General features: G+C 34.1%; 3 protein-coding genes across 6 annotated transcripts; 2 read left to right on the top strand and 1 right to left on the bottom strand.

The window, feature by feature from the left end:
- The first annotated feature begins 1,376 nt into the window (after nucleotides 1-1,376).
- On the top strand, nucleotides 1,377-16,635 carry LOC18598970 (protein SEMI-ROLLED LEAF 2). Of its 4 annotated transcripts, none has more exons than XM_018121981.2 (20): nucleotides 1,377-1,593; nucleotides 1,938-2,261; nucleotides 2,711-2,785; nucleotides 3,918-4,033; nucleotides 4,950-5,064; nucleotides 5,206-5,334; nucleotides 7,759-7,806; nucleotides 8,816-9,006; nucleotides 9,112-9,308; nucleotides 9,473-9,765; nucleotides 9,950-10,099; nucleotides 10,207-10,635; nucleotides 11,266-11,415; nucleotides 12,783-12,858; nucleotides 14,217-14,344; nucleotides 14,677-14,877; nucleotides 14,989-15,087; nucleotides 15,206-15,331; nucleotides 15,523-15,720; nucleotides 15,942-16,635. In XM_018121981.2, the coding sequence occupies exons 2-20, from the start codon at nucleotides 2,115-2,117 to the stop codon at nucleotides 16,101-16,103; spliced, it is 3,030 nt and encodes a 1,009-aa protein (XP_017977470.2). In that variant the 5' UTR covers nucleotides 1,377-1,593; nucleotides 1,938-2,114; the 3' UTR covers nucleotides 16,104-16,635. The 4 variants fall into 4 exon arrangements, with proteins under 4 accessions (XP_017977470.2, XP_017977469.2, XP_017977468.2 ...); XM_018121980.2 differs by having other exon boundaries at nucleotides 15,203-15,331; XM_018121979.2 differs by having other exon boundaries at nucleotides 14,989-15,129.
- A 398-nt stretch (nucleotides 16,636-17,033) lies between these two features.
- LOC18598969 (uncharacterized protein At3g50808-like) lies at nucleotides 17,034-17,868 on the bottom strand. The gene is made up of 3 exons (XM_007028718.3): nucleotides 17,661-17,868; nucleotides 17,341-17,571; nucleotides 17,034-17,262 (listed from the first exon to the last, which is right to left on the bottom strand). The coding sequence occupies exons 1-3, from the start codon at nucleotides 17,847-17,849 to the stop codon at nucleotides 17,104-17,106; spliced, it is 579 nt and encodes a 192-aa protein (XP_007028780.3). The 5' UTR covers nucleotides 17,850-17,868; the 3' UTR covers nucleotides 17,034-17,103.
- A 255-nt stretch (nucleotides 17,869-18,123) lies between these two features.
- On the top strand, nucleotides 18,124-20,838 carry LOC18598968 (ozone-responsive stress-like protein (DUF1138)). Its single transcript, XM_007028717.3, has 3 exons — nucleotides 18,124-18,264; nucleotides 20,261-20,361; nucleotides 20,441-20,838. Exons 2-3 carry the CDS (start codon nucleotides 20,268-20,270, stop codon nucleotides 20,587-20,589), a joined length of 243 nt encoding a protein of 80 aa, XP_007028779.1. The 5' UTR covers nucleotides 18,124-18,264; nucleotides 20,261-20,267; the 3' UTR covers nucleotides 20,590-20,838.
- Nucleotides 20,839-21,042: the final 204 nt, after the last annotated feature.

The following is a 21,042-nucleotide window of genomic DNA, read 5'->3' as shown; positions in this document are numbered from 1 at the left end:
TTACCCTTCTTTTTTTGGTTTGGTTTAAAATTGGAATGGCATTTGCATCATTTGATTGCTTTCGTGATTGTTATCTCGATTACACCTTGAGTTTGCTTAAAGCAACTGAGATCAATCAACTCAAGACCCTTGGAATGGGGTTTTTGGTTTTATCTTTATCCAGGTTAGTCAATCAAACCCAATGATGGTCTTAAAAAGAAGACAATTTAAAGAATAATTTGATTGAAATGAGGGAAGCCTTCTTTGAAAGGAAAACAAAGTGATGTTTACTTTAATCATTGTCTTTCAAAATGGGGAAAGGTTGAACCATAAAATACTAGTTTATCATTCATTATTTGATCCAAGAAAAGCAAAATGTTTTATCTCTTAAATAATTGCTTGGCAAAAGGATAAGATAAATCATTATTTTGCTATACTGTTATAAAGCTGCTACCTCCATTAGGATTAAATTATATAAAAAAAAAACTTTCAAATGTATCTATTATCCAAAATTACGAATAAAATAAAATAAAAAAGTGAATTGATTTAACTGATATAGCCTATCCTATGTCTAGTGTGGGCAAGGGTTAATAAGAGTAAGATAAGATAATTTTTATCTTATATCATGATTAGTGCAAACAATGTTTAGTGTGCGCAAGGATTAATAAGAGTAAGATAAGATAATTTTTATCTTGTATCATGATTAGTGCAAACTAGATCGAGGGTAGGATAAGATAATTTTTTTCATTGATAAATAGTAAGCTAAAAGTATTTATCATCAAATCTCAAAAGTATTAAAATAACCCTTTTTTTAAAAGAGAATTAAAATTGCAATTTAATCCTTCATTTTAATTGCACACCAATCCTATCCAGTATCCTACGCACCAAAATTACCTGCATAGGTTTTCTAGTACATGTTTTTAATAAGATATTTGAGATTATAAAATTAAAATTCATAGTAAATTGTTTTTAAATAATTATAAATACGAATAGAAATTATGATAGTAATTAAATATATTCGATATAAAAATGAATGAACAAATCAGTCAAAATGTGAAAAAAAAATAAAACAAGTGACACAATAAATATGAAAAAGACCAAAGACGTGCCGGTAATTAACGGTCATCATGTGCCAAGAAGAAGACAGAAGAGCACGTTCGTGCGGAAAACCAACATTATTAGCAATAATTAATGGAATATTTCTTTTTGTTATAAAAATAAAATTGGAAGGTAAATTCAAATCAAACGGCTGAAAATTTCTCTGAAAAAATAAATATAAATGTTACAGTGAAGTATGCAGTAGATTTGATGATACACAAGGGTCCACATAATGAAACCGTTGAATGTGTAGCAAATATTTAAGTATTTATTGGGAGGCGGCAGGCTCCGGACTGATATCGCATTTAGAAAAAAAGAAATATTTTTTTATATATAAAGAATAGATTATTAAATTACATTACAGTACAGCTTTGGAATTTAATTTTAGCTTATATTTTTAGAAAAAGAGGGTAGTTGAATTTTGCGGTGTGGGGAATGCTGGAAACGCGGTAATTGTTTTGCATGGCTTAGACGGATTTCCAGCCTCTGCTCTGCTCTTTCTGGCATTGATCCGAGGTAACTTTGAAGTTTTTGGTTTTGATCAAAAACCCCATTTTTTATCATTAATTTCCCACTCGTTTTATTAAATTTTGCATTTTCTAGATTCCCTTTTGTAAATTTTTATGTACTCAATACAATTTTGTTGCTTTGTATCACATTTTGATTCAACATTGAATTTTGTTGATACCCATTTGTTTTGTTGAAGTCTTAATCCAGATTTTGACAGCAGTCACTCATAGTTTGATCAAAGTTTATAAACCCAAATGTCGGATTGTTATCATCCACCTTATATTTCTTAGTTTTTAGTTTGGTTTGATTGGGAGGTTAAAAAGTTGTGACACCAAGATTGTTGTCTACAGGCTGGTGGTTGGATTTGAGAGGTATCCCGTTTGTTTTCATGCTCTTCTTTCCCTTCTGGGCGTTGAAGTCCAAGTTTTTGATTGATTTTGGAGGGAAAGAAAGCAAAAATTTTTGAAGGATATTGAACATTTTTTAGCTATTATTTATAATTCCAATTCCGGACAAAAAAATTTAAAATGAGCTCAATCTCTGGAGTGATTTCGAGGCAAGTGTTGCCTGCATGCGGTAGCCTATGTTTCTTTTGCCCTGCAATGCGTGCAAGGTCCAGACAGCCTGTGAAAAGGTATAAGAAGCTGATTGCAGAAATATTTCCTCGTAATCAGGTTTGTGCTTTTCAATTTTCTTTCTTTCTTTTTTATTGGTAATTTTACATGTTCTTATTGTTGTAATATACGGCTCATCATATTTTTTTTTGTTAACTGCTGAAGATCAACTTAAGACAAAGACGCAAAGTTAAGTTAGCTCATGCTTGTTTATGTGGTAGGGCTTGATTGTATTTTACCAGTTCCAGAACATTTGTGTAAGGGTTACTTTATAATGCAACCTAGCAGGTGGCCAAAGTCCAGTAACAGATCAAATAGAACTAATGCAATTCAAGCATTAAATATGGTTTAGATATGCAAACATTAGTCATATGGCTCAAATTTATTTATTTTAAGCATTCTCTAACTATATTGTGGATGGATTTGCAGCTTTAGGATTTTGTGTCTTTTAAAGATTTTTTCGTTCCACATTATTTATCAAATAATTTGAACTTTTTATCTTCTGATAGGAGGAAGGAGCTAATGATCGCAAGATAGGGAAACTATGTGACTATGCTTCAAAAAATCCTTTACGCATCCCAAAGGTACAATATATTTGCAAGCTTCAAGATAATGACTTTGATGTGATTAATGATATTTTTGAAATCTTACTGTGTCATACTTGTGCATGCATTTGTTATTCAATTAGAGATTGTTAGAATCTTAATGCTTATTGATAACATACATGTTGATATCTGGTTGTGACAAATGCCACTACTTTTTGCACTGGTTTTATGAATTTCATAAAATTTTTCATAACATTCATTGAGAACATAGAATTCAAATAAATTATGATGAGTATGAGAAGAACTCACAGCAAAAATTAGAAGTTTTTGACAAATAATTTTCAGGTTTTAATTTGGTTTTATGGCCAACTAAAAACCTGTAGGGGAAGCTTCTACTCTTGCAGCAGATGGTCTTCAATACTCAATGGAAAGACATGCTGCAAATGGAACATGTTTGTGAAATCAGATAGGGAAACTCAGAAACCTTCAAAGGTTAAAAGTATAGATGTGTCAAGCTTTGTATTTCGGAAAAGCTAGAGCTTAACTCTTTGTTTTGAAAAAATGGAACCTGAGTTTAGATGAATCTTTGAAAACAATTTGACAGCCTGGCATGATCAGATCAAAAAGTAAGCAATTATTTTGGAAAGAGACTTTTGATAGGCTGCATCGAATGATATATTGGTGATTAAACTGAGCCAAAGTGTCAACTGAAACACAGTGACACCATGTTACGTACTGAATGTCAACTGGAAAATCATTTTATGAAGACAGTCAAGATTTAACAGTAGTATAGTGTTTGGTCATATGCATCATCATTATATCTATACATGCCTATCAGTTATATGGTCTGATCCAAATTAGTTGTATATAAACTATTTGATGCTTCCATTATATTGATAAAATCCTCACAACTATCCTCTCTGCCATTGCATGTAAGTATTTTCCTGTCATGGTGTGTGGTGATAAAATACCTATTAAAGTATCTTGAAAATTAAATATTCTAATGGTGTAAGAGAGGATTTAGTTAGCATTTTGTGTTACATTTTTTCTGGTCATGCTCATCTCTATTGATTGGAATGAAGATTTTTTTTTTCCTGCAATATGCACATATTACGTGTAGTTATTTATGTTCATCATTCTTATCACGGGTTCTTGCAAATTTTATGACCAGATCAGTAATTCCCTTGAGCAAAGGTGTTACAAGGAATTGAGAAACGAGAATTTTCAATCAGCGAAAATTGTGATGTGTATTTACAGGAAATTACTGGTCTCTTGTAAGGAGCAAATGTGAGTTATTGGGTTGCAAAATTTATGGGTTTGTATCTCACTGTTTTATGGATCAAGTGAATACTGTTGCGTCATGAGATCTTTTCCTTTTTTTTATTTGTCTTTTCGCTCCCTTTCTAAGTGATTTTGTTATTCTATCTTTTTTTAATGACCTTTAAAAAGAAACAAAGAAACTTTATTCTCCAAATTCTAATAAATTCTTTTGTAGTGCATTGTTCAGATTAGAGAACAAGTCTATTTCAACAAGGAAAATACTCCTGATTCAATAATGAAAACACCCCCCGTCATTAACTTAAGTTCTAAACAAAATTAGGTTGGATGGTATTAGTTAAACTCATAACAAAATGCTTAAAGAACTAATGATATGAAAAATGACCATACTTTTTTTGTCTGCAAGTTACAGATCACCCTTTGTAGAACTTAATAATGGAGTCAAATTTGGAGATGGGGGAATGGATCATTATGATTAACAAGTTTAATGAGCTGACTAGATATTGTAGCTAATTGCAAGTTTCATGGCAATGCAAGACATTTTTCTATCATATAGTCTATAGATATGATACTTTTGTTGACTGAAACTTGTTATACCGTTATGGAGTCTTCCCTGGAATTCTTGAGCTTGGGGCATGGAATTTATTGATATTAAGTGTTTGTATTATTTATATTAGTAAAGATGTAAGTGATATGTCTCTTGATCAATTTCCATTGCTAAAAAAAGAGTCAGCATTTGGATAATGCTCTAAAGCTTGAGTGCTCACATCAGTCATGTTCAACCTTTTACCAAAAGATAGAAACATCAGATTGTAATTTCAAGGGTAAAATCTCAAGTTCATGTGATGAAATTGATTTTAATTTGCTTTCTACTTGTAGTTTTTCCCTGAACTCACTTGATTTCTGATTATCAATAATTTTATAGGACTCTATTTGCTAGTAGCTTACTGAGCATTATACAGACTCTGCTGGATCAAACACGGCAGGATGAAATGCGAATTATGGGATGTCAGACTCTTTTTGACTTTGTGAATAATCAGGTTGGTGCTTTAGGCATCACTTGTATGCTTCTTTTGTTATGAAGAATGAATTTTTAGTTTCTAATATTTTATTTTTAAAAGTTAGTAGGTGGACAATGACAGGAAACTTCAAACTCATTTTATCTTTACCAAAATTTGCAGAAGGATGGTACTTTCATGTTTAACTTAGAAGGCTTTATTCCAAAACTCTGTCAGTTAGCTCAAGAAATTGGAGAAGGTGAAAGGGAAAGAAAACTATGTTCAGCAGGGCTGCAAGCACTTTCCTCAATGGTATTTATTCATGTGGCTGCTCTTCTTTTGAAATGCATGATTATGTCAACTTTTAGTTGGGTTTTTGGGAAATAGATGATAAAAGAGAACCTTAAATCGTATAACTTGTACTAACAATTGTATGGGCTCTGGAAAAGCTATATATATATAATGCAGCCAATAAATGAGCTTTGGTGGAATAATGCTGACATATGGCATTTTTTTTTTTTGGCAATTTATTTTGCATGAATCTGGGCATTCCTGTGAGGCTAACTTCTTAGAATGATGGAAGTACACTCCCTTCACAAGTAATCAAGATTTAGTGTTAGTGCAATCTTTACTATTACAGACTGAACTCCTAATAGTTTGGATCTAGGCTGTTTCAGTGAGGCTAACTTCTTAGAGTGATGGAAGGACTTCCTTCACAGTAAGCAAGATTTTGTTATAACACTCTTTTGTATTACTTATTGGAACTCCTAATAGTAGTTAATTGAAGTAGACAACACAATTGATATTGTTTATTTATTTGTTTTGTTCTTTTTCTTGGGGGGGGAGGGTCCTTATTCTTTTTCCAGTTCCAGTGGAGTGCTTAAAAAAGTAGGAAGAGAGAGTATGGAGTAAAAACTTCAATATTCTTGGATACCTGCCAGGTGATCTAGCCTTTACCATGGTCATTGCATATTGGGTCAATCTCAGTTATGGTGTGTCAAATGGGCTGTATGCTCAAGCTTATTTATGAGATCAAGTCTCATTACTACTTCAAGCTCGTTTTGAATACTGAGCTTGAGGTCACTTTTTAGCTCATGATTGAAGTGATCAAATTTCACTTAATTTTTCTCACATAAAACAAAGTCAATGAATGTTTAAATCTTTATTTCTAAAATGATTTATAGATTTTAATAGGTAGATATAAGGATTCAGTATATGCCAAAATATCCCATGTTAACGCATTCCTATAATAACATTCTGAATGAAGAAACTCAAAAAAGAAAAGTGTAAAACATCCAAATTAAAAACTAATCCCAAACAAAAGCATTGGAATAATGACAGGTTAGACAATCACATTAAAAAATCAAGCTTGAGAAGGGGATAACAAATATAGAAACCCTCTTACATTATTTTAAATAGCACTTGTTATTTTTATCCCTGTAAACAAACTTATAAGTGACCTATAAACTAACTTCTGGTGAGCTTGGAAATGAGTTTGAAAATTAAATGAGCTGTTCACAAACTTATGCAAGCAAAGAACCCTTGTGCTCAGGCTTGTCATTTATTAAATGAATTTAGAAATCAAGCTCAAATCCATGTATTTAGCTTAATAAAAGTGGTTAAACAAGCTAAAATCAAGCTAGGTTTTAACCAGTTCGCTTGCTGATCTGTTTCCTTGTGACCTTAGACAATAAATTTGTTTTGGCACATATGATGATTCCAAACTGAAGATGGAAGGAGTTTAACCAGTTGACCTTGAGGAATAACAACTATTAGGCCAAGTTTGGGTTCTTTACAGCCTTAGGCTAAATAAGTGGTATAAAAATGGCACAAGTAAGAACAGAAGTGATATTCTGTTATTCCTGCATTTAATCTTCTTCTGATGTGTTTTTGTCATGATTCTTTTTAATCCAATACTATATGCATGACAGGGCTCTTTTTACTTCTTTTTTTCTATGTTTCCTTCCAAGAAAGAAAAAAAGGAAGAGAGAATAGAAAGAAGTCTTGGGTGGCTATTTTTGGCTATTCAAAATGCAAGTTTTTATTATTTCAATCTTGGATTGTTTGGACACTAGTAACTGTGTGTCATGATTTTCATAATAGCATAAAATACTTTAAGAGGAAATGGTTTTAGTAAATGTTATAAAATAATTTCTCCATTGTTCCACTATAAAAATGGTTTTCCCTTATGCTTGATGTAAGTTCAGAACACTAATTTGTTTTCTCTAATTACCATAAAGCTCTTCTTTGAAACCAATATTGTTAATCTATCATACAATTATAAGGCGAAATTATTAGTATATCTTCACCAGGGTTACTCTATTTTCTGCATTTGGTTGTTAGCAAGACATTACAGATTCGGTACTTTTTGACATGTTGAATGGTAATATTTGAAATTGACAAAACAAACTGATCTTATAATGTATGCCATGTATAAGTCACTGAGTTGATTGCTCTCCACGAGTCATTATATATCTCTAAGCTTGTAATTTCACTGCAAGTTTTGATGCATCATGTAGCATTATGGGGTCCATTAAGCATATGTCAATCCATTTACTTTGATTGAATGCCTTCAAGGTTCACCTCAAAGCATCTTTCTCACAAGAATCAAGGCTATAATGTTTTCCGTTTCACAATTATTTCTTTCCTCCATACAGTTTACATTTTCTCGATGTCTGCATTGTCTATATAAGTATCCTAATTCATGTTCAATTATCCTTTTTTTTTTTTGTGTAGATTTGGTTTATGGGTGAACACTCTCACATTTCAGTGGAATTTGACAATGTAAGCAGATTCCTTCTTGTTTGAATATCTGCAAGTTTATTGCTCCGTTATCCATTAATTTATTTTCTTCATTGCCCATATTTGCATGTTTTCTGTAATAGTGATAGATTTCATTTATAAAATCTCAATTGAAGTGATTCACGATTTCTGAACTGGGCAAAGCAGCTACCTTAAAAGTATCTTTTATTGTTCTTTTATATACCAAGTCTTATGTGCAAATCAAAATTCTGGCTATTTCCATTTTTGTTTCCATAGTATTTTCATTGGTGGTGAATATGGTGTACCAATATTTTGGTAAATACCATTTTCTTTTTAAAAAGAATTTTAAATCTCTAAATCTATATATTTACATAGAATTTCTTACAGAAGGATAATATGTTACTGGTAATAGTTGAATATAGATCATGACTACATTGTGATCACTGTAGATCCAACAATTGGTTAATGCCTCTATCCTAGTGTTGTACTGGAATTAAATATACACAAGAAAGATACTGATGGATGCTGTTTTCTCCAGTACAATCTGCTGTGTTAGTGCCCTTAAATTTATTTGAGGCTATGAGTATAAGTGTCTTGCACTACTTTGCTTTGCTCTGGCCTCTGATCAACTACTTTGAGCACTTGGGTCTGTCTATTCCGGTAACCTGTGGTCTCTATATCGCAGTGAAACAAACTCATATGTATCCTATCCAAAAGATTACTCCAGTTGTGGCAAGACTGCTAAACCTTGCTTTCATTCTTCTTTTTAATTCCTCAAAATTTTAGTTAAATTTGGCTGATATTTCCTTAAACTTGTTAACATATATTCCCGAGAATTGTTTGGTCACATTTAGTGGAGTTGATTGCTTTCTTGCTTTAACTCTCTTCTTTTTTCCTGTTTCGTTAATAACATTTTACATGCAGCTGTATTGGTTAAGTAGCTACAATTTAATTGATCGGTTCTCTGAATTTTGGGAATGTTGTTTCATATCATTTTGCATTGAGGGCATTTTTCTACAATCAAACACAGATTGTTTCAGTAGTTGTGGAAAGTTATGGAGGCCCAAGGAAAAATTTAGAGAACCCTAATGGTGCCCAAAGTCGGTGGGTGCAAGAAGTGCTAAAAAATGAGGGTCATGTCTCTCCATCGCCAGATGTCCTCATAAGGGTTCCTTCTTGGGGGGCAATTGTGAACGACAAAGGAGAACCAAATGTCACAGCGTAATCTCATGACTCAAGATTCTGTGGATGCAATTTTGCGTTTTACTTATTTATTTATTTTAAACATTTAACTTGCAATAAGTTTCTTTATTTTTCTTCTGACAGGGAAGATGCCCAGAATCCCTGTTTCTGGTCCAGGGTTTGCTTACATAACATGGCAAACCTAGCAAAGGAAGCTACAACAACACGGCGTGTTCTTGAGTCTTTGTTCCGTTACTTTGATAAGGAAAACTTATGGTCCCTTCAAAATGGTCTTGCCTTTTCAGTCTTAAAGGATATTCAGCTTTTAATGGATAGTTCTGGTAGTCATTCATTTTTCAACACTCAACCTGTCTGAGCCTTTTTTCTGTTTTCTGATTTTATATTTTATTTTTTCTCAAATCATCTGTTTTCTGATTAATGTGCTTTTCCTAAAAATTTGAATTGTAAAGAGAGACTAATGCTATTTGTTTTCTCATGTTTGCAGGGCAGAATACTCATTTTTTGCTGTCTGTATTAGTTAAGCATCTTGACCACAAAAATATCCTCAAACAACCTGACATGCAGCTTCAAATTATAGAGGTTACAGCCTCTCTTGCTGAACTTTCAAAAGCTGAGCCTTCTGTAGCAATACTTGGTGCAGTTAGTGATGTTATGAGGCATTTACGGAAGAGCATACATTGCTTACTTGATGATGCAACTATGGGAGCTGACATTATAAATTGGAACAGGAACTTTAAAGAAGCAGTCGATAATTGCCTTGTACAGTTAGCGCATAAGGTGGCACCCTTCTCTTGTTCTTGAGAAAATGTTATTAGAACTTGGTTTAGAAAAACATGTTCTAATCCTTCACATTTTTATTTTGAGTTTCTTTCCAGATCAAATAATCCAATGACTTTGCATTTTACTCCTGTGGTTTTCATTTTCTTGGATATTTCAAAATTGAGCTAGCTATTGTGAACAGGTTGGAGATGCAGGCCCAATTCTTGATGCTATGGCTGTAATGTTGGAGAACATCTCAAATATTACAGTTATAGCTAGAACTACGATCTGTGTTGTCTATCGTACTGCTCAAATTGTAGCATCAATTCCAAATCCATCCTATCTAAACAAGGTATTAATCATAATTATTAATTATTTTTTGTTCATGAACATTTCATAGTGTTGTCTGCAGTAATATTTTATTTACCTTTGTTATTTGGTGTTTTTTTGTTCCCATAGGCATTTCCTGAGGCTTTATTCCATCAATTACTCCCAGCCATGGTCCACCCTGACCATGAAACACGAATTGGAGCCCACCGTATCTTTTCGGTTGTTCTTGTGCCATCTTCAGTTTGCCCCCAACCATCCTCTGTTTCTCCTGTAACAATCAAAGGCTCTGGTATTCCAAGAACGCTTTCAAGAACTGTCTCTGTCTTTTCTTCTTCAGCTGCCCTTTTTGAGAAGCTAAGGAAAGATAAATCCTTTGCTAGGGAGAATGCTTGTCTAGAGAACAAAGGAAACATTGATAGTGAGGTGGAACTAAAAAACAGTAATAATGGGATCCTGAATAGACTGAAATCATCTTATAGTCGAACATACAGTTCAAGAAGTCCACCTATACCTTTGCCAATGGACGGAAATCCTCTAAGCAATTCGAATAAGCAATCTGTGAGTGTTTGGCGATCTCCTATCTTTCTATGTTTTCTTATTTACACTATCTTGGTTATGTCTCTCTTTATTGGCCCATTCTGTTTAATCTAGGTTTGGTCCTTGCACAAAATCTGGCTTGGCAAGCCCAGGCTTGATTTTTGCAGTTATTTTTATTTTTATTTGGACCTGATCCTGGTCCATAGCCTCTGGCTCTACCATCATGATAATGAACAAATTAATCAAAAAAAACTTTACGTCTATTGAAAAATGAGTTTTCTATCTTGGGTAGCTGAGGAATTACAGGGAAATTTTGGGTGATAAACTAGGTGGACTCTATGGGAGTAGAGAGAGAAAAGTAGCCTTAATTTGATATAGTAACTGCTTCATATCGTAACTATTGGAATGACTGCATCTTCTGAAGTTGTATTATAGATGGGCATAAACTTTGATTAGGAGAGGCACTAGCTTTATAGCAGATATTATAAGGAGGTGCAAGAGCTGACTTGTGCTGCAGTACTTGCTTTTTATCTATATGCTTAAAGCCCCTTGCCAAATGAATGGTTCAAATGATTAACCCTATGAATTGTTTGAGAGTGGCTTCATTTGTGATCTATTTTTGTATGACTATTTCTATTCATGAAACCTCAGGAGGCCAATTCCCTACGGCTCAGTAGCACCCAGATTAGTCTCTTGCTTTCATCAATTTGGGCACAGTCTATCTCTCCTGAAAATACACCACAAAACTATGAAGCGATTGCTCACACATACAGCCTTGTGTTGCTCTTCTCTCGAGCCAAGGTAATTGCTCAATTGATGTTACCTGAATGGCGTTTCTTTTACATGAGTTACTGATTTTGGGGACAGGTTTTTATAACTTGGATCTTGGTTCTCTTGTGATGGATATCTATGCTTATAGTGAATTTACATTATATATTCGGTAGTCCATTTCATGTGTCTGTCATCAAAGGCTAGTTCTTTTCTACTAGGACACACTTTGTATCCCAAACTTTTCAGAAACAAGTCTGATTAATCAAGTTTATGCTGCATAATTAGCTTCAAAAACAAGGGGTAATTCTATCAGTCCTCTCATGCTCATCAAGCAATAGTGCTTATATTATGTTTCATGAAATTTATTGCAATGAACTCTGCTGATATTTGGGAGATTTTCCCTACAGCTCACCTAGGGAGGAGGATTTAGCCCCTCAAGGTTGGCTGGGTATGGCCTGGGGGTTATTTAGTCTTACTAGATGATTTTGATTTTATTTTGGGACCATCAGGAAATCTGTAAGTTATGTAGTTGAGGAAAAAATATGAGTAGTTTTCATTTTGTTTAGATATGTTAGTGCTACAGGTTTAAGTTAAGCAGTTAAGCTTGTCATTTTAGGGTGTAGGAACAAAAAAATATGGATAGTAGACTTTGTTTTATTGATGACATCTTTATCTTGTGGGCCTTTAAAGTTTGCCTTCTGTTGATCCTGTTAAACATCCAACCTAAAACCAATCAGCAACAGGTGGAGACACCCAACTACTGCAAATTCAAGACTTAACTTATGAAGTATGGCACCATATAACAGTCCCCTCACATGTAAGCCCAATACTAACAACCAAAACAAATGGGCCTAGCTTGTGGACAAACACATAAGGGGTGGCAAATAACAATAACGACAAATATATAACAAACTTAGGATCTGATACTATGTTAAGCATCCAACCTAACACCATGTAGCCATAGATGGAGAGGCCCAACTTGAACATAAAGCCATGGGAAATTTTGGACTTAATCAATGTTGGGTGAGACCATCTAATCTATACCTCTTTTTTACAGCTAGGGTATCTGGTTCATCTTCTTTTGTGGCTATTTACCTTTTCATAAGCCATGAATGCTACCTAGACTATTAGGGTCCCATTTTTGTATGATATAGACATATGTATATGTCATGTTTGAACCTAAGATCTTCAACTTTGCAAGTGATACATTTGTAAGTCATGGAGGGAACTTATTAGGTTTTAAGTTGTATCTTATTTGAAATGTATTTTTATAATTGATCGTCTAAGTTGCTTATTGGCAAAAAAACTTCTTTGGTTAATTGTATCACTAGCATCTAACTTCTAATCCTGCTATTTCTGGGGTTTAATTTCTGTATTTTTATTGTTATGTAATGCAGAATTCTGGTAATAAGGCTCTTGTTCGTAGTTTCCAGCTAGCTTTTTCATTGCGAAGCATCTCTCTCAATGAAGGAGGTGAGTACCCGAGGCTGTAGCTGTCTTTGCAATCCCATGGCTTTTAATAATGTCTGCTTGCCCGCCTTTCTCTTTTATCAACTCCCCCCCTCCCCCCTGCAACAAAAATTAAAATGAAATAAATTAAGAAAAACAAATACTTTTAAGAAAATAAAACTAGAGGATTGGCATGTCTTTCATGGAAATGACAAAATCATTGTTTGTTCAATCTGTAACTATTGTAAACCTTAGTCTCATATGTTTAGTGTATACATGATGACACCAAGGTTTCTCTCCTTAAGAAGGAAAAAGGAAACAATTTTGACAGATTGGAATTGTGAGAAGCTTTCTTAAGGACATTAGCTTGTTTGGCCTGGCTTTTTTCTAACTTAAAAGCTATTATGAAGCTCTTATGAAAAATAATAGCTTTTGAAATTAAGCTAAAGTTGTTTGGTAAATTTCTTTTTATAAGTTCTTTTTTATAAGTTTAATTTTTGTTAAAATTATCGTAGAAGGTATTTTTTTTTTGAGAGGGTAATATTGTAATTATTTTTAACAAATAAAGATATTTTTGGAACAAAAATGAAAATTTTCTTGTATTTTTAAAAGAAGAGAAGAAAAAGCTCCTCCTTGGAGCTTTTTTTTAAGCTCTTTTTTTAAAAATTGTGTTCTTAAAAAAAAAGCTGCTCTTTTTTTAAGAGCTTCTCAAAAAATAATGTTTGGCCTGACTTTTGCTTTTAAGAGGTAAATAAGCTGAAAAAAAGCTAGGCCAAACATGCACTAAATACTGAACCCAGTAGAAAATGCAGTGGATTTGTTCTTTTAAATCTTACTTTTAGATGAACTCACTTTTAAATGAAGCATTTTAACCCAACTGCCAGCTTGCCACATATGCAAGCCATAGTCAATCTTTGGCATGTTATCATTGGGATGACAGATCCTAAATTTTGATTCAAATTGAGAAATGGCCCAAATTTTGACTGTATGTGTTGCCTAATTGCACATTAACAAGTTCAAATGTAAAAACATGAAATAAGTTGGCTGATAATCTGTTGTAGTAAAATTATCTTCCAAATACATCTTGAGAACCTCTTATAATTTTTTTTGATGAATGCTGCATATGATATAGTGAGAGTGGTTCAGGAAGATGACTTAGTTCATTTATGATTAGATTTAGAACACAAGTCTTAAGAATAAGTGATACACCAAAGTAACTTTTTTATTTTTCTTTTTTTCCCTTTTCTTCGTTCCTTACATAGAAGGGAAGAAACAAGTTTTTTCTATTTTTCTAAAGAATTAAAGTAGGAAGGAAAGCAACTAATTTACATTCTGTTACTGTGGTGTCATCTCTTTAAGCCATAATTCCACTAATGCTGTAGGGCCACTTCCACCATCACGTCGTAGATCTCTTTTCACCTTGGCAACTTCGATGATCCTCTTCTCATCCAAAGCATTCAGTATTGTCCCCATTGTCTATTGTGCCAAGGTTGCTCTTACAGAAAGAATGGTATGGAACTTATCAGTCATGAAACCATCTCAGTACTTGCTTTTCCTTGCTAGTTTTTTCTGAAATATGTCTTGAAGTTTCTATATTTTCTATACAAAACATTTTCATCTTTTGTTGTTCCGAGTTTGTATGATACAAAGGAGCAAAGTAATTAATATCATGTAGATGTAAAGTAATGTCTTTATTTTCTTTTCTTCTACCTGCCTTCCATATTTTTTTTTATGGTGCTTGCCAAGGCAAAGAACCGGTAGCTCTGGGTTTTTTCAGTTGTTAAATAAACATCTCAAAACCAGATATCTTGTTTTCACTGGCATCATTCTATGATTAATTAGGTTGATCCATTTATGCGCTTGGTGGAAGATCGCAAGTTGGAGGCAGTTAACGCTGGTTCTGACCAGCCAACAAATGTTTATGGGTCTAAAGAAGATGATAATTTGGCTTTAAAGACTCTCTCGCAAATACAGATCACCCCAGAGCAACGTAGGGAAACCCTTGCTTCTGAGATCCTGAAAAGCTTGGGAAATTTGTCAGAAGTAAAGCTTTTTATCCCAAATGTTTGAGAATTTTGGACTCCAATTTATCATCAAAGAACTATTATTTTCTATTTTAATTTCCCTAAACTAATATCTGGTGACTCTTTTTAGCCTGAATTGTCCACTACACGGGCCCAGCTGCTAAATGAATTCTTGCCGGATGATGTGTGTCCACTGGGGGTCCAGTTGCCTATGGATGCACCACATAAAGTATATCAAGTTGACGTGGGAGATAATAAATCTATTAAGGAGGCAAATCTCCTAACAATGCCTTCCAAATTTTATCTATAAATGCTGGGAACTCATGTGATTTCATTTTGTTCAGCAGGAAGCTCCAATTTTCTCAACAGATAATTATGCTTTTCCAGAACCATTTGAAGGTCAAACCAAGGATAATTCAGAGTTGCCTGTGGAAATTCCAAATCTTTTGGATGTCAATCAACTTCTAGAATCAGTATGTCAGCTGTGTCATTCTTTTTTACTCTGTCTGAAACCACAAGGGACACCTTTTACATCCTCTATTAAAGAAATTTTATTTTGAGAACTGTCTCATATTTCATAACATTAGTACCATGAGGCTAAATGGTGATAGCCATAATTTATTTTGTGAGATGGAACACATAATTGTTTGCTTTATTTGCATAGGTGTTGGAAACAGCACATCAATTTGGAAGAAGTTCCATCTCCACCGGACCTGACATGTCTTACAAGGAAATGGCCCATCATTGTGAGGCACTCCTAACAGGGAAGCAGAAGAAGATGTCTGATTTGATGAGTGCCCAACTGAGACAAGAAAGCTTGATTAGCTTATCTTTTCAACATCCTGATAATGAGACAAAGCAGGTAGCCTCCAATTCCTGTGTCAATAGGGATTCACAAGGTCCTTGATTTAAGTGAATTTACGCATGCTACAATTATCATGCTTGTTTATATGCACCATGAACATGCTTCTTGGCTTCCAAATTCTGTTTTGTTGTATGCAAGAACTATCTGAGTTTTGAGGCTCTAAGCGGGCAACAGGCTTGACTAAGCATCTAATATTCACAACCTAACTTAAAATGCAGGCTGGTCCTGTCCTTGAGCAAACTGGTAGTCCCAATCCATACAAACAATCAGTTGGCACTCTTCCAATGCTTTGTGCAACTGAGTACCAGAATCATCCCCTGTCCTTCAGGTTACCAGCCTCAAGTCCATATGATAACTTTCTAAAAGCTGCTGGTTGTTGATCCTGTAAAGGTATGGAGTCAGATTTTCAAAAACATCCAGCTATTGATCCAGCAGGACAAAAATATTCAACTCCTGTTAAGCTAAGGCTGAAAATGTACAGTGCTTTTAAACTGGTGATTTTAAAGCTCAGAGGTTTCTCAGATGCAACAGATCACTATCTTTGCTTCTTAGTGTGTGGAGTAAGGCCTGCATTGTGATTTAGATTGGTTGAGTCTGTAACTATTCTACATTCAATTCATTCATTCTTTTCCCTTTTCTTCCATTCTATATGAAGTTTCCAGAAGATGCCGAGAGGTCCCATCTCTTCATATTATAAGTAATTTATTTGTTTCTTATTCTTCCATCATTTTTATGGACGTGTGTAAAATATAAGTTGGGATCTCATTCATTTTGGGATATGAGAACCCATCTAATGGTAGAAATGGTACTTTGGATTCTTCTTCATGTACCAAGGAAAAATTTCACTCCTTGTATTGCTTACTTGGACATTTTGTTTGCCCACCGACATAATTATTGCTTATGTTCAAGTGACTTGTTAGTAGATGGAAGGCACTAATGGGTTAATTGTACCAAGATTTGTTAAAAGAATCTTGAATTTCATCTTTTATTAGGGATCAAGGGTGATTGCTAATTACCATTGAGATGCGATTTGTGAGTTATGTTTATATAGTTCTATTGATAAAATGATTGTTATTTCAATCATGAAACCATAAAAGAAAATAAAGGTGAAAGGTTGAATTTGGTTCTCACCATCTCAATGCTGCTATTATAGTTTTTCCACAGTTATAACAATATTAAAATTACAATTAAATTTCATCGTGTGACTTACTATGTCAACTTAAACAAATTAGAATAAAAAGATTAAAACTATAAAATTGTGATCATGGAAGGATCAAATTTAAATGTTGATTTAATATGAATATGTTCTTGTCATGAAAATTGAGCTATACTTTCATCCTGCAATCTCAAAAAAGAATAAAAAAAATTGAATACAAAAATCTAAAGGAAGGGAGACCTTTGAGGAATCCCTTTTCTTTTTCTTTTCCTGAAAGAATTAGGGTCGGCTTGAGCAAGAGGCTGACAAGTGGGACGAGTAGTCGCAGTTGCATGAACCTCTTCAGTGCTTGTTTCCTCCTCCACATCCTTCACTCCATTGACCTAAAAAAACAGAGATGTTACTTTTCATAACTAGAAAAATCAATCAAAGTAAAAACCAAAAACAAAAAGGGTTCTCACTTTGCATTCAATTGAGCAAAACTTTGATGTGGAACATTGTAGTTCATAGCCACAGGCTTCACACTTGTCACCCTTTCGACCATTAATGCGACTTTCATGCTCTTGCTTTCTTTTTCTATGAATGTATACAAGCTTAAAAGAATTGCAGAGATAAGGTTGGATATCCGAAACATCCATCAAATTCTTTATGCCACGAATCCTAATCCCTGGCCTGCTTGAAGATTTGTACACCTACCAACACATAACCATCAACTCTCCTATGATTTATGCAATCATCCAAGGATTAATTGAAACTAAACGAAACAAAATAAAACACTTACTTGGAGACTTCCATGACCTTCATGTTTATGGGGGTCGTTATTGCAATTTTCACAGAATGGTGATCCCATGCAATCTCTACAGTAAAAATTACACTGCTTTGAGCTCTTACATTCACATGACCTGTAGAATTCAGTTTGCAACAATGGTTTTAGCCATGGCAAATCTCTTACTAGTGAGTTTCCTCTCATGTTTTCTGCGGATGGAGAGTCTTCTTTCATTAAAGTTTTTTAATTTAATATATATATATATATATATATATATATATACTTATGGGTATAAAGTAGGGTAAGACCCTCTCACTAATAAATCTAATTTAATTCTTATTTTACAGCTTATAAGTATAGCCAACCTTGTTAGTTGGCCAAAAAGCAAAAAAAAAAAATTTCTAATTTTCCTCTCCTAATTTATAGTGTATTCATACAACCATCTTGAACCGTCGGATTGGAAGAAAAGACTGTGGCCGTTGGATCTAAAGGGCTATTAACAAAAAACCTCCGTCCACAAAGCAATTGCTCACGCGAATTTTGTCCTCTTTCCAGGCAGTTCCGTTCCCTTTCTTCCTCTCCGGCTTTCTACTTCTTGACCTGAGACCCAGCAATCCAGGTAGGTTCGACCCGATCATTATACGGCTATACAACCTTTTGTTGTGTTTGTTCTAGATTTATGGGTTTCGTTTCATAATTTTGATGCTGCTCCCTTTCTTTTTCTTTTTTGCTTCGTTTGATGGTTGATTTTAAGTTTGTTAATAAGAAGAATTGAAAAATGGTTGCTTTGTGTTTTTATTTATTGGTTGGCATAAAGGTTTTGCTTTCTATGATTTGGGTTTGCATGGATTTGATTTAGGTTGGATTGAAAAAGATCAGAAGACTGATAGTTTTATGGGTAGAATTTGATCGTTGTTGTATTCAAGATTTCATTTTGGAGGATGGTTTTCATTTTTGTGAATTTCTTGTTTTGGTTTCCCTTAGGAGAAAAGGAAGCAGAAATGGGGCGATGTAGGATTGGCTAGATAATTAGGGTTTTATGGGCAGTTTTCAAGGTTTTAATTCACGAGGAAACTGAGGAAATTGATTTTTTTTTTTCTGAAAAGAAAGGATAGTTAGGATTCATTGGATCACACAAGAGCAATAATTCTGGAATTTCTTTTGATAATAATTCTCTATCATAAAAGCAATACACATAGACTCCTAAATATCCTAGTCTGGTTAGAACTAATGCTCCTAGTTCAATGTGGATTTCCATGAATGGTTGGACTTGAACTTGCAACCATGTGAAAACTTGAAATAAGATTCTATATTAAGATTTCGCAATTTGCAGCAAATGACAATTAATACCCAGGAAACAGAAAATAAAATAAGACCCTGCATGACTCAAAAAGAACAAATAAATCTTTTACAAGCATCCCATCATTGGGCATCTGCATTTTTTGGTTTGGGTTTTAGAACTGAACACATTTAGAGGCTGCTGCAGGTGTGCTCCTTCATGGTGTAACTCAACTATCTTTCCAAATATATTGTGAAAAAAGAAAAATTGCTGAAGTTAACAAGAATTGGATTAAGGGTTTGTAGTTTACTATATATCGTAGAAACCTTTTGAATTTGAGTTCTTGGTTTCATAAGTTAGGCTTCTAGGGTAGTCGCAATAGCAGTCAGTTATGGTATGCAGAGTCAGTAATGTACAAGATTATATGGTCAAATAATGTTGTGATAAGTTATTTTAGTAGTTCATAAGTAAGGTCGCCCTATTTCTTGGGCTAGTTAAAAAAAAGTTAAACTTGGTAAGTTACTTTGATAGAAACTTGGTTAAGCTAGTCAATCTTTAGCTACTTCTTATATTTAAGTCTAAATGCATTTAAATAAAGAGTCAATACTATAGTAGTGGGAGCCTATAGATCCATTTTCTTAACCAATCCAGATGGTGACCATTATAAAGATAATCCAGATGAGATGATTATCTTTTGCATTGGGTTAGAAGAGAGTAGTTATTGATGAAAAGTAAAAGGCAAAATAAAAAGGCGAGAAGGAGAGAGGGGTGAGTGTGTGTGTGTGTGGGGTGGGGGGAGGGGGGGGGGGGGAGGGGGAGGAAGGTGGAAAGGTAACACTAAGCAATCTACACTATTGGAACATAAATAAAGTTCTGAAATCCTGAATAACGCTTTAAATTGCCAATAATTTGATGTATGTTGTTTTCAGGTTCTGTTTTGCGCATTTGATGAGTCTTAAAATATGAATGTGATGCATTATTGTTTGTCCTGTAAGAGAACTGAACTGTAACCCTTGAGGCCTTTAGTACCATTATGGGCTTGTAGTCCTGTACATGTCAGGCCAGTAGCATGTCTACACTTTTATGATTTTGCATGTACGGAGAAATACATTATGCCAAGAATATCAACCTTGTTTGATTATTTATATTATTATTAAATGCTTTTTCTTTTTGAAAATAAGTTTTATTACGTACAACTCATACTGGTATATTGGTTCTCTGCTAGTTTGCCTGCCAATAATTGTTCTTTTGGAGTGGTATTTTGAAATTCATTATTATCACGTGCAACTTTATCTCGTTTTTGTCTTGACCATTTCTTCTTGTCTTATTATTGCAGCTTCAAAATGGCAACAAAGTACATAATTCCTGCTGTGCTCGGATCGTTTGCCATTGCTTATGTATGTGATCAGCTTATTGCTGACAAGAAGATTTTTGGAGGTAAGTTGCTGTTATACTTTTGAAGCTTTGTTATGGCTATTGCAGAGGTTTAATAATTGCACTCTCCACTCCAACTCAGGAACTACACCTTCAACTGTCTCAAACAAGGAATGGTGGGAAGAAACTGACAAGAAATTTCAGGCATGGCCCCGCACTGCTGGTCCACCAGTGGTGATGAATCCCATCAGCCGCCAGAATTTCATTGTTAAGGCTGGTTCTGAATCTTGAAGACAGAACCTGAAGACCAAACTTTTGCTTGTGTTTTTGTCGACAGTTCCAGTTTGATTGCTACTACCTGTGAAGAAATTGTGGTGCCCGACTCTGGTTTTGCATTAAGATTGTTCTTAGTTCAGAACATTGTTTTCTTGCCCTTTCTATTTCAAACTCAATCTGGCCAGAGTATCACTTGAGGATTATGTTAATCTTATTAGATCTGAATAAATTTCTGTGAAGCAATAACCAACTTGTTTTTCTGCATCTTCAAGGATTCATTATTTCCCTGGTATTCACCTATGGTTATATTGGACAGGTTGACTTGGACCTTTTTCTTATTTTGTATGATTAGCAGCATGTCATAATCAATTGCCTGGAATCTTCTTGTTATCAGGAATATGTTTTTGCGGCTTGGTTTCTAAGGGCTGAGGCTGCTTGGCCATGTCATTAGTTAAATTTTAAGTCATT

The sequence above is a fragment of the Theobroma cacao genome, chromosome 5, assembly GCF_053813885.1.
Source record: "Theobroma cacao isolate CCN51 chromosome 5, ASM5381388v1, whole genome shotgun sequence".
Taxonomy (NCBI): Eukaryota; Viridiplantae; Streptophyta; class Magnoliopsida; order Malvales; family Malvaceae; genus Theobroma; species Theobroma cacao.
The sequence above is the reverse complement of the archived record's forward strand: the minus strand, read 5'-3'. Positions and strand labels throughout refer to the sequence as shown.

Coding starts and splice junctions, on each gene's coding strand:
- LOC18598970 (XM_018121978.2), top strand. CDS start 2,115: ATGAGCTCAATCTCTGGAGTGATTTCGAGGCAAGTGTTGCCTGCATGC. Junction 2,262..2,710: donor AAATATTTCCTCGTAATCAG/GTTTGTGCTTTT, acceptor ATCTTCTGATAG/GAGGAAGGAGCTAATGATCG. Junction 9,766..9,949: donor TTGTACAGTTAGCGCATAAG/GTGGCACCCTTC, acceptor TATTGTGAACAG/GTTGGAGATGCAGGCCCAAT.
- LOC18598969 (XM_007028718.3), bottom strand. CDS start 17,849: ATGAGAGGAAACTCACTAGTAAGAGATTTGCCATGGCTAAAACCATTG. Junction 17,572..17,660: donor AAGGTCATGGAAGTCTCCAA/GTAAGTGTTTTA, acceptor ATGTGTTGGTAG/GTGTACAAATCTTCAAGCAG. Junction 17,263..17,340: donor TTTGCTCAATTGAATGCAAA/GTGAGAACCCTT, acceptor CTGTTTTTTTAG/GTCAATGGAGTGAAGGATGT.
- LOC18598968 (XM_007028717.3), top strand. CDS start 20,268: ATGGCAACAAAGTACATAATTCCTGCTGTGCTCGGATCGTTTGCCATT. Junction 20,362..20,440: donor TGACAAGAAGATTTTTGGAG/GTAAGTTGCTGT, acceptor ACTCCAACTCAG/GAACTACACCTTCAACTGTC.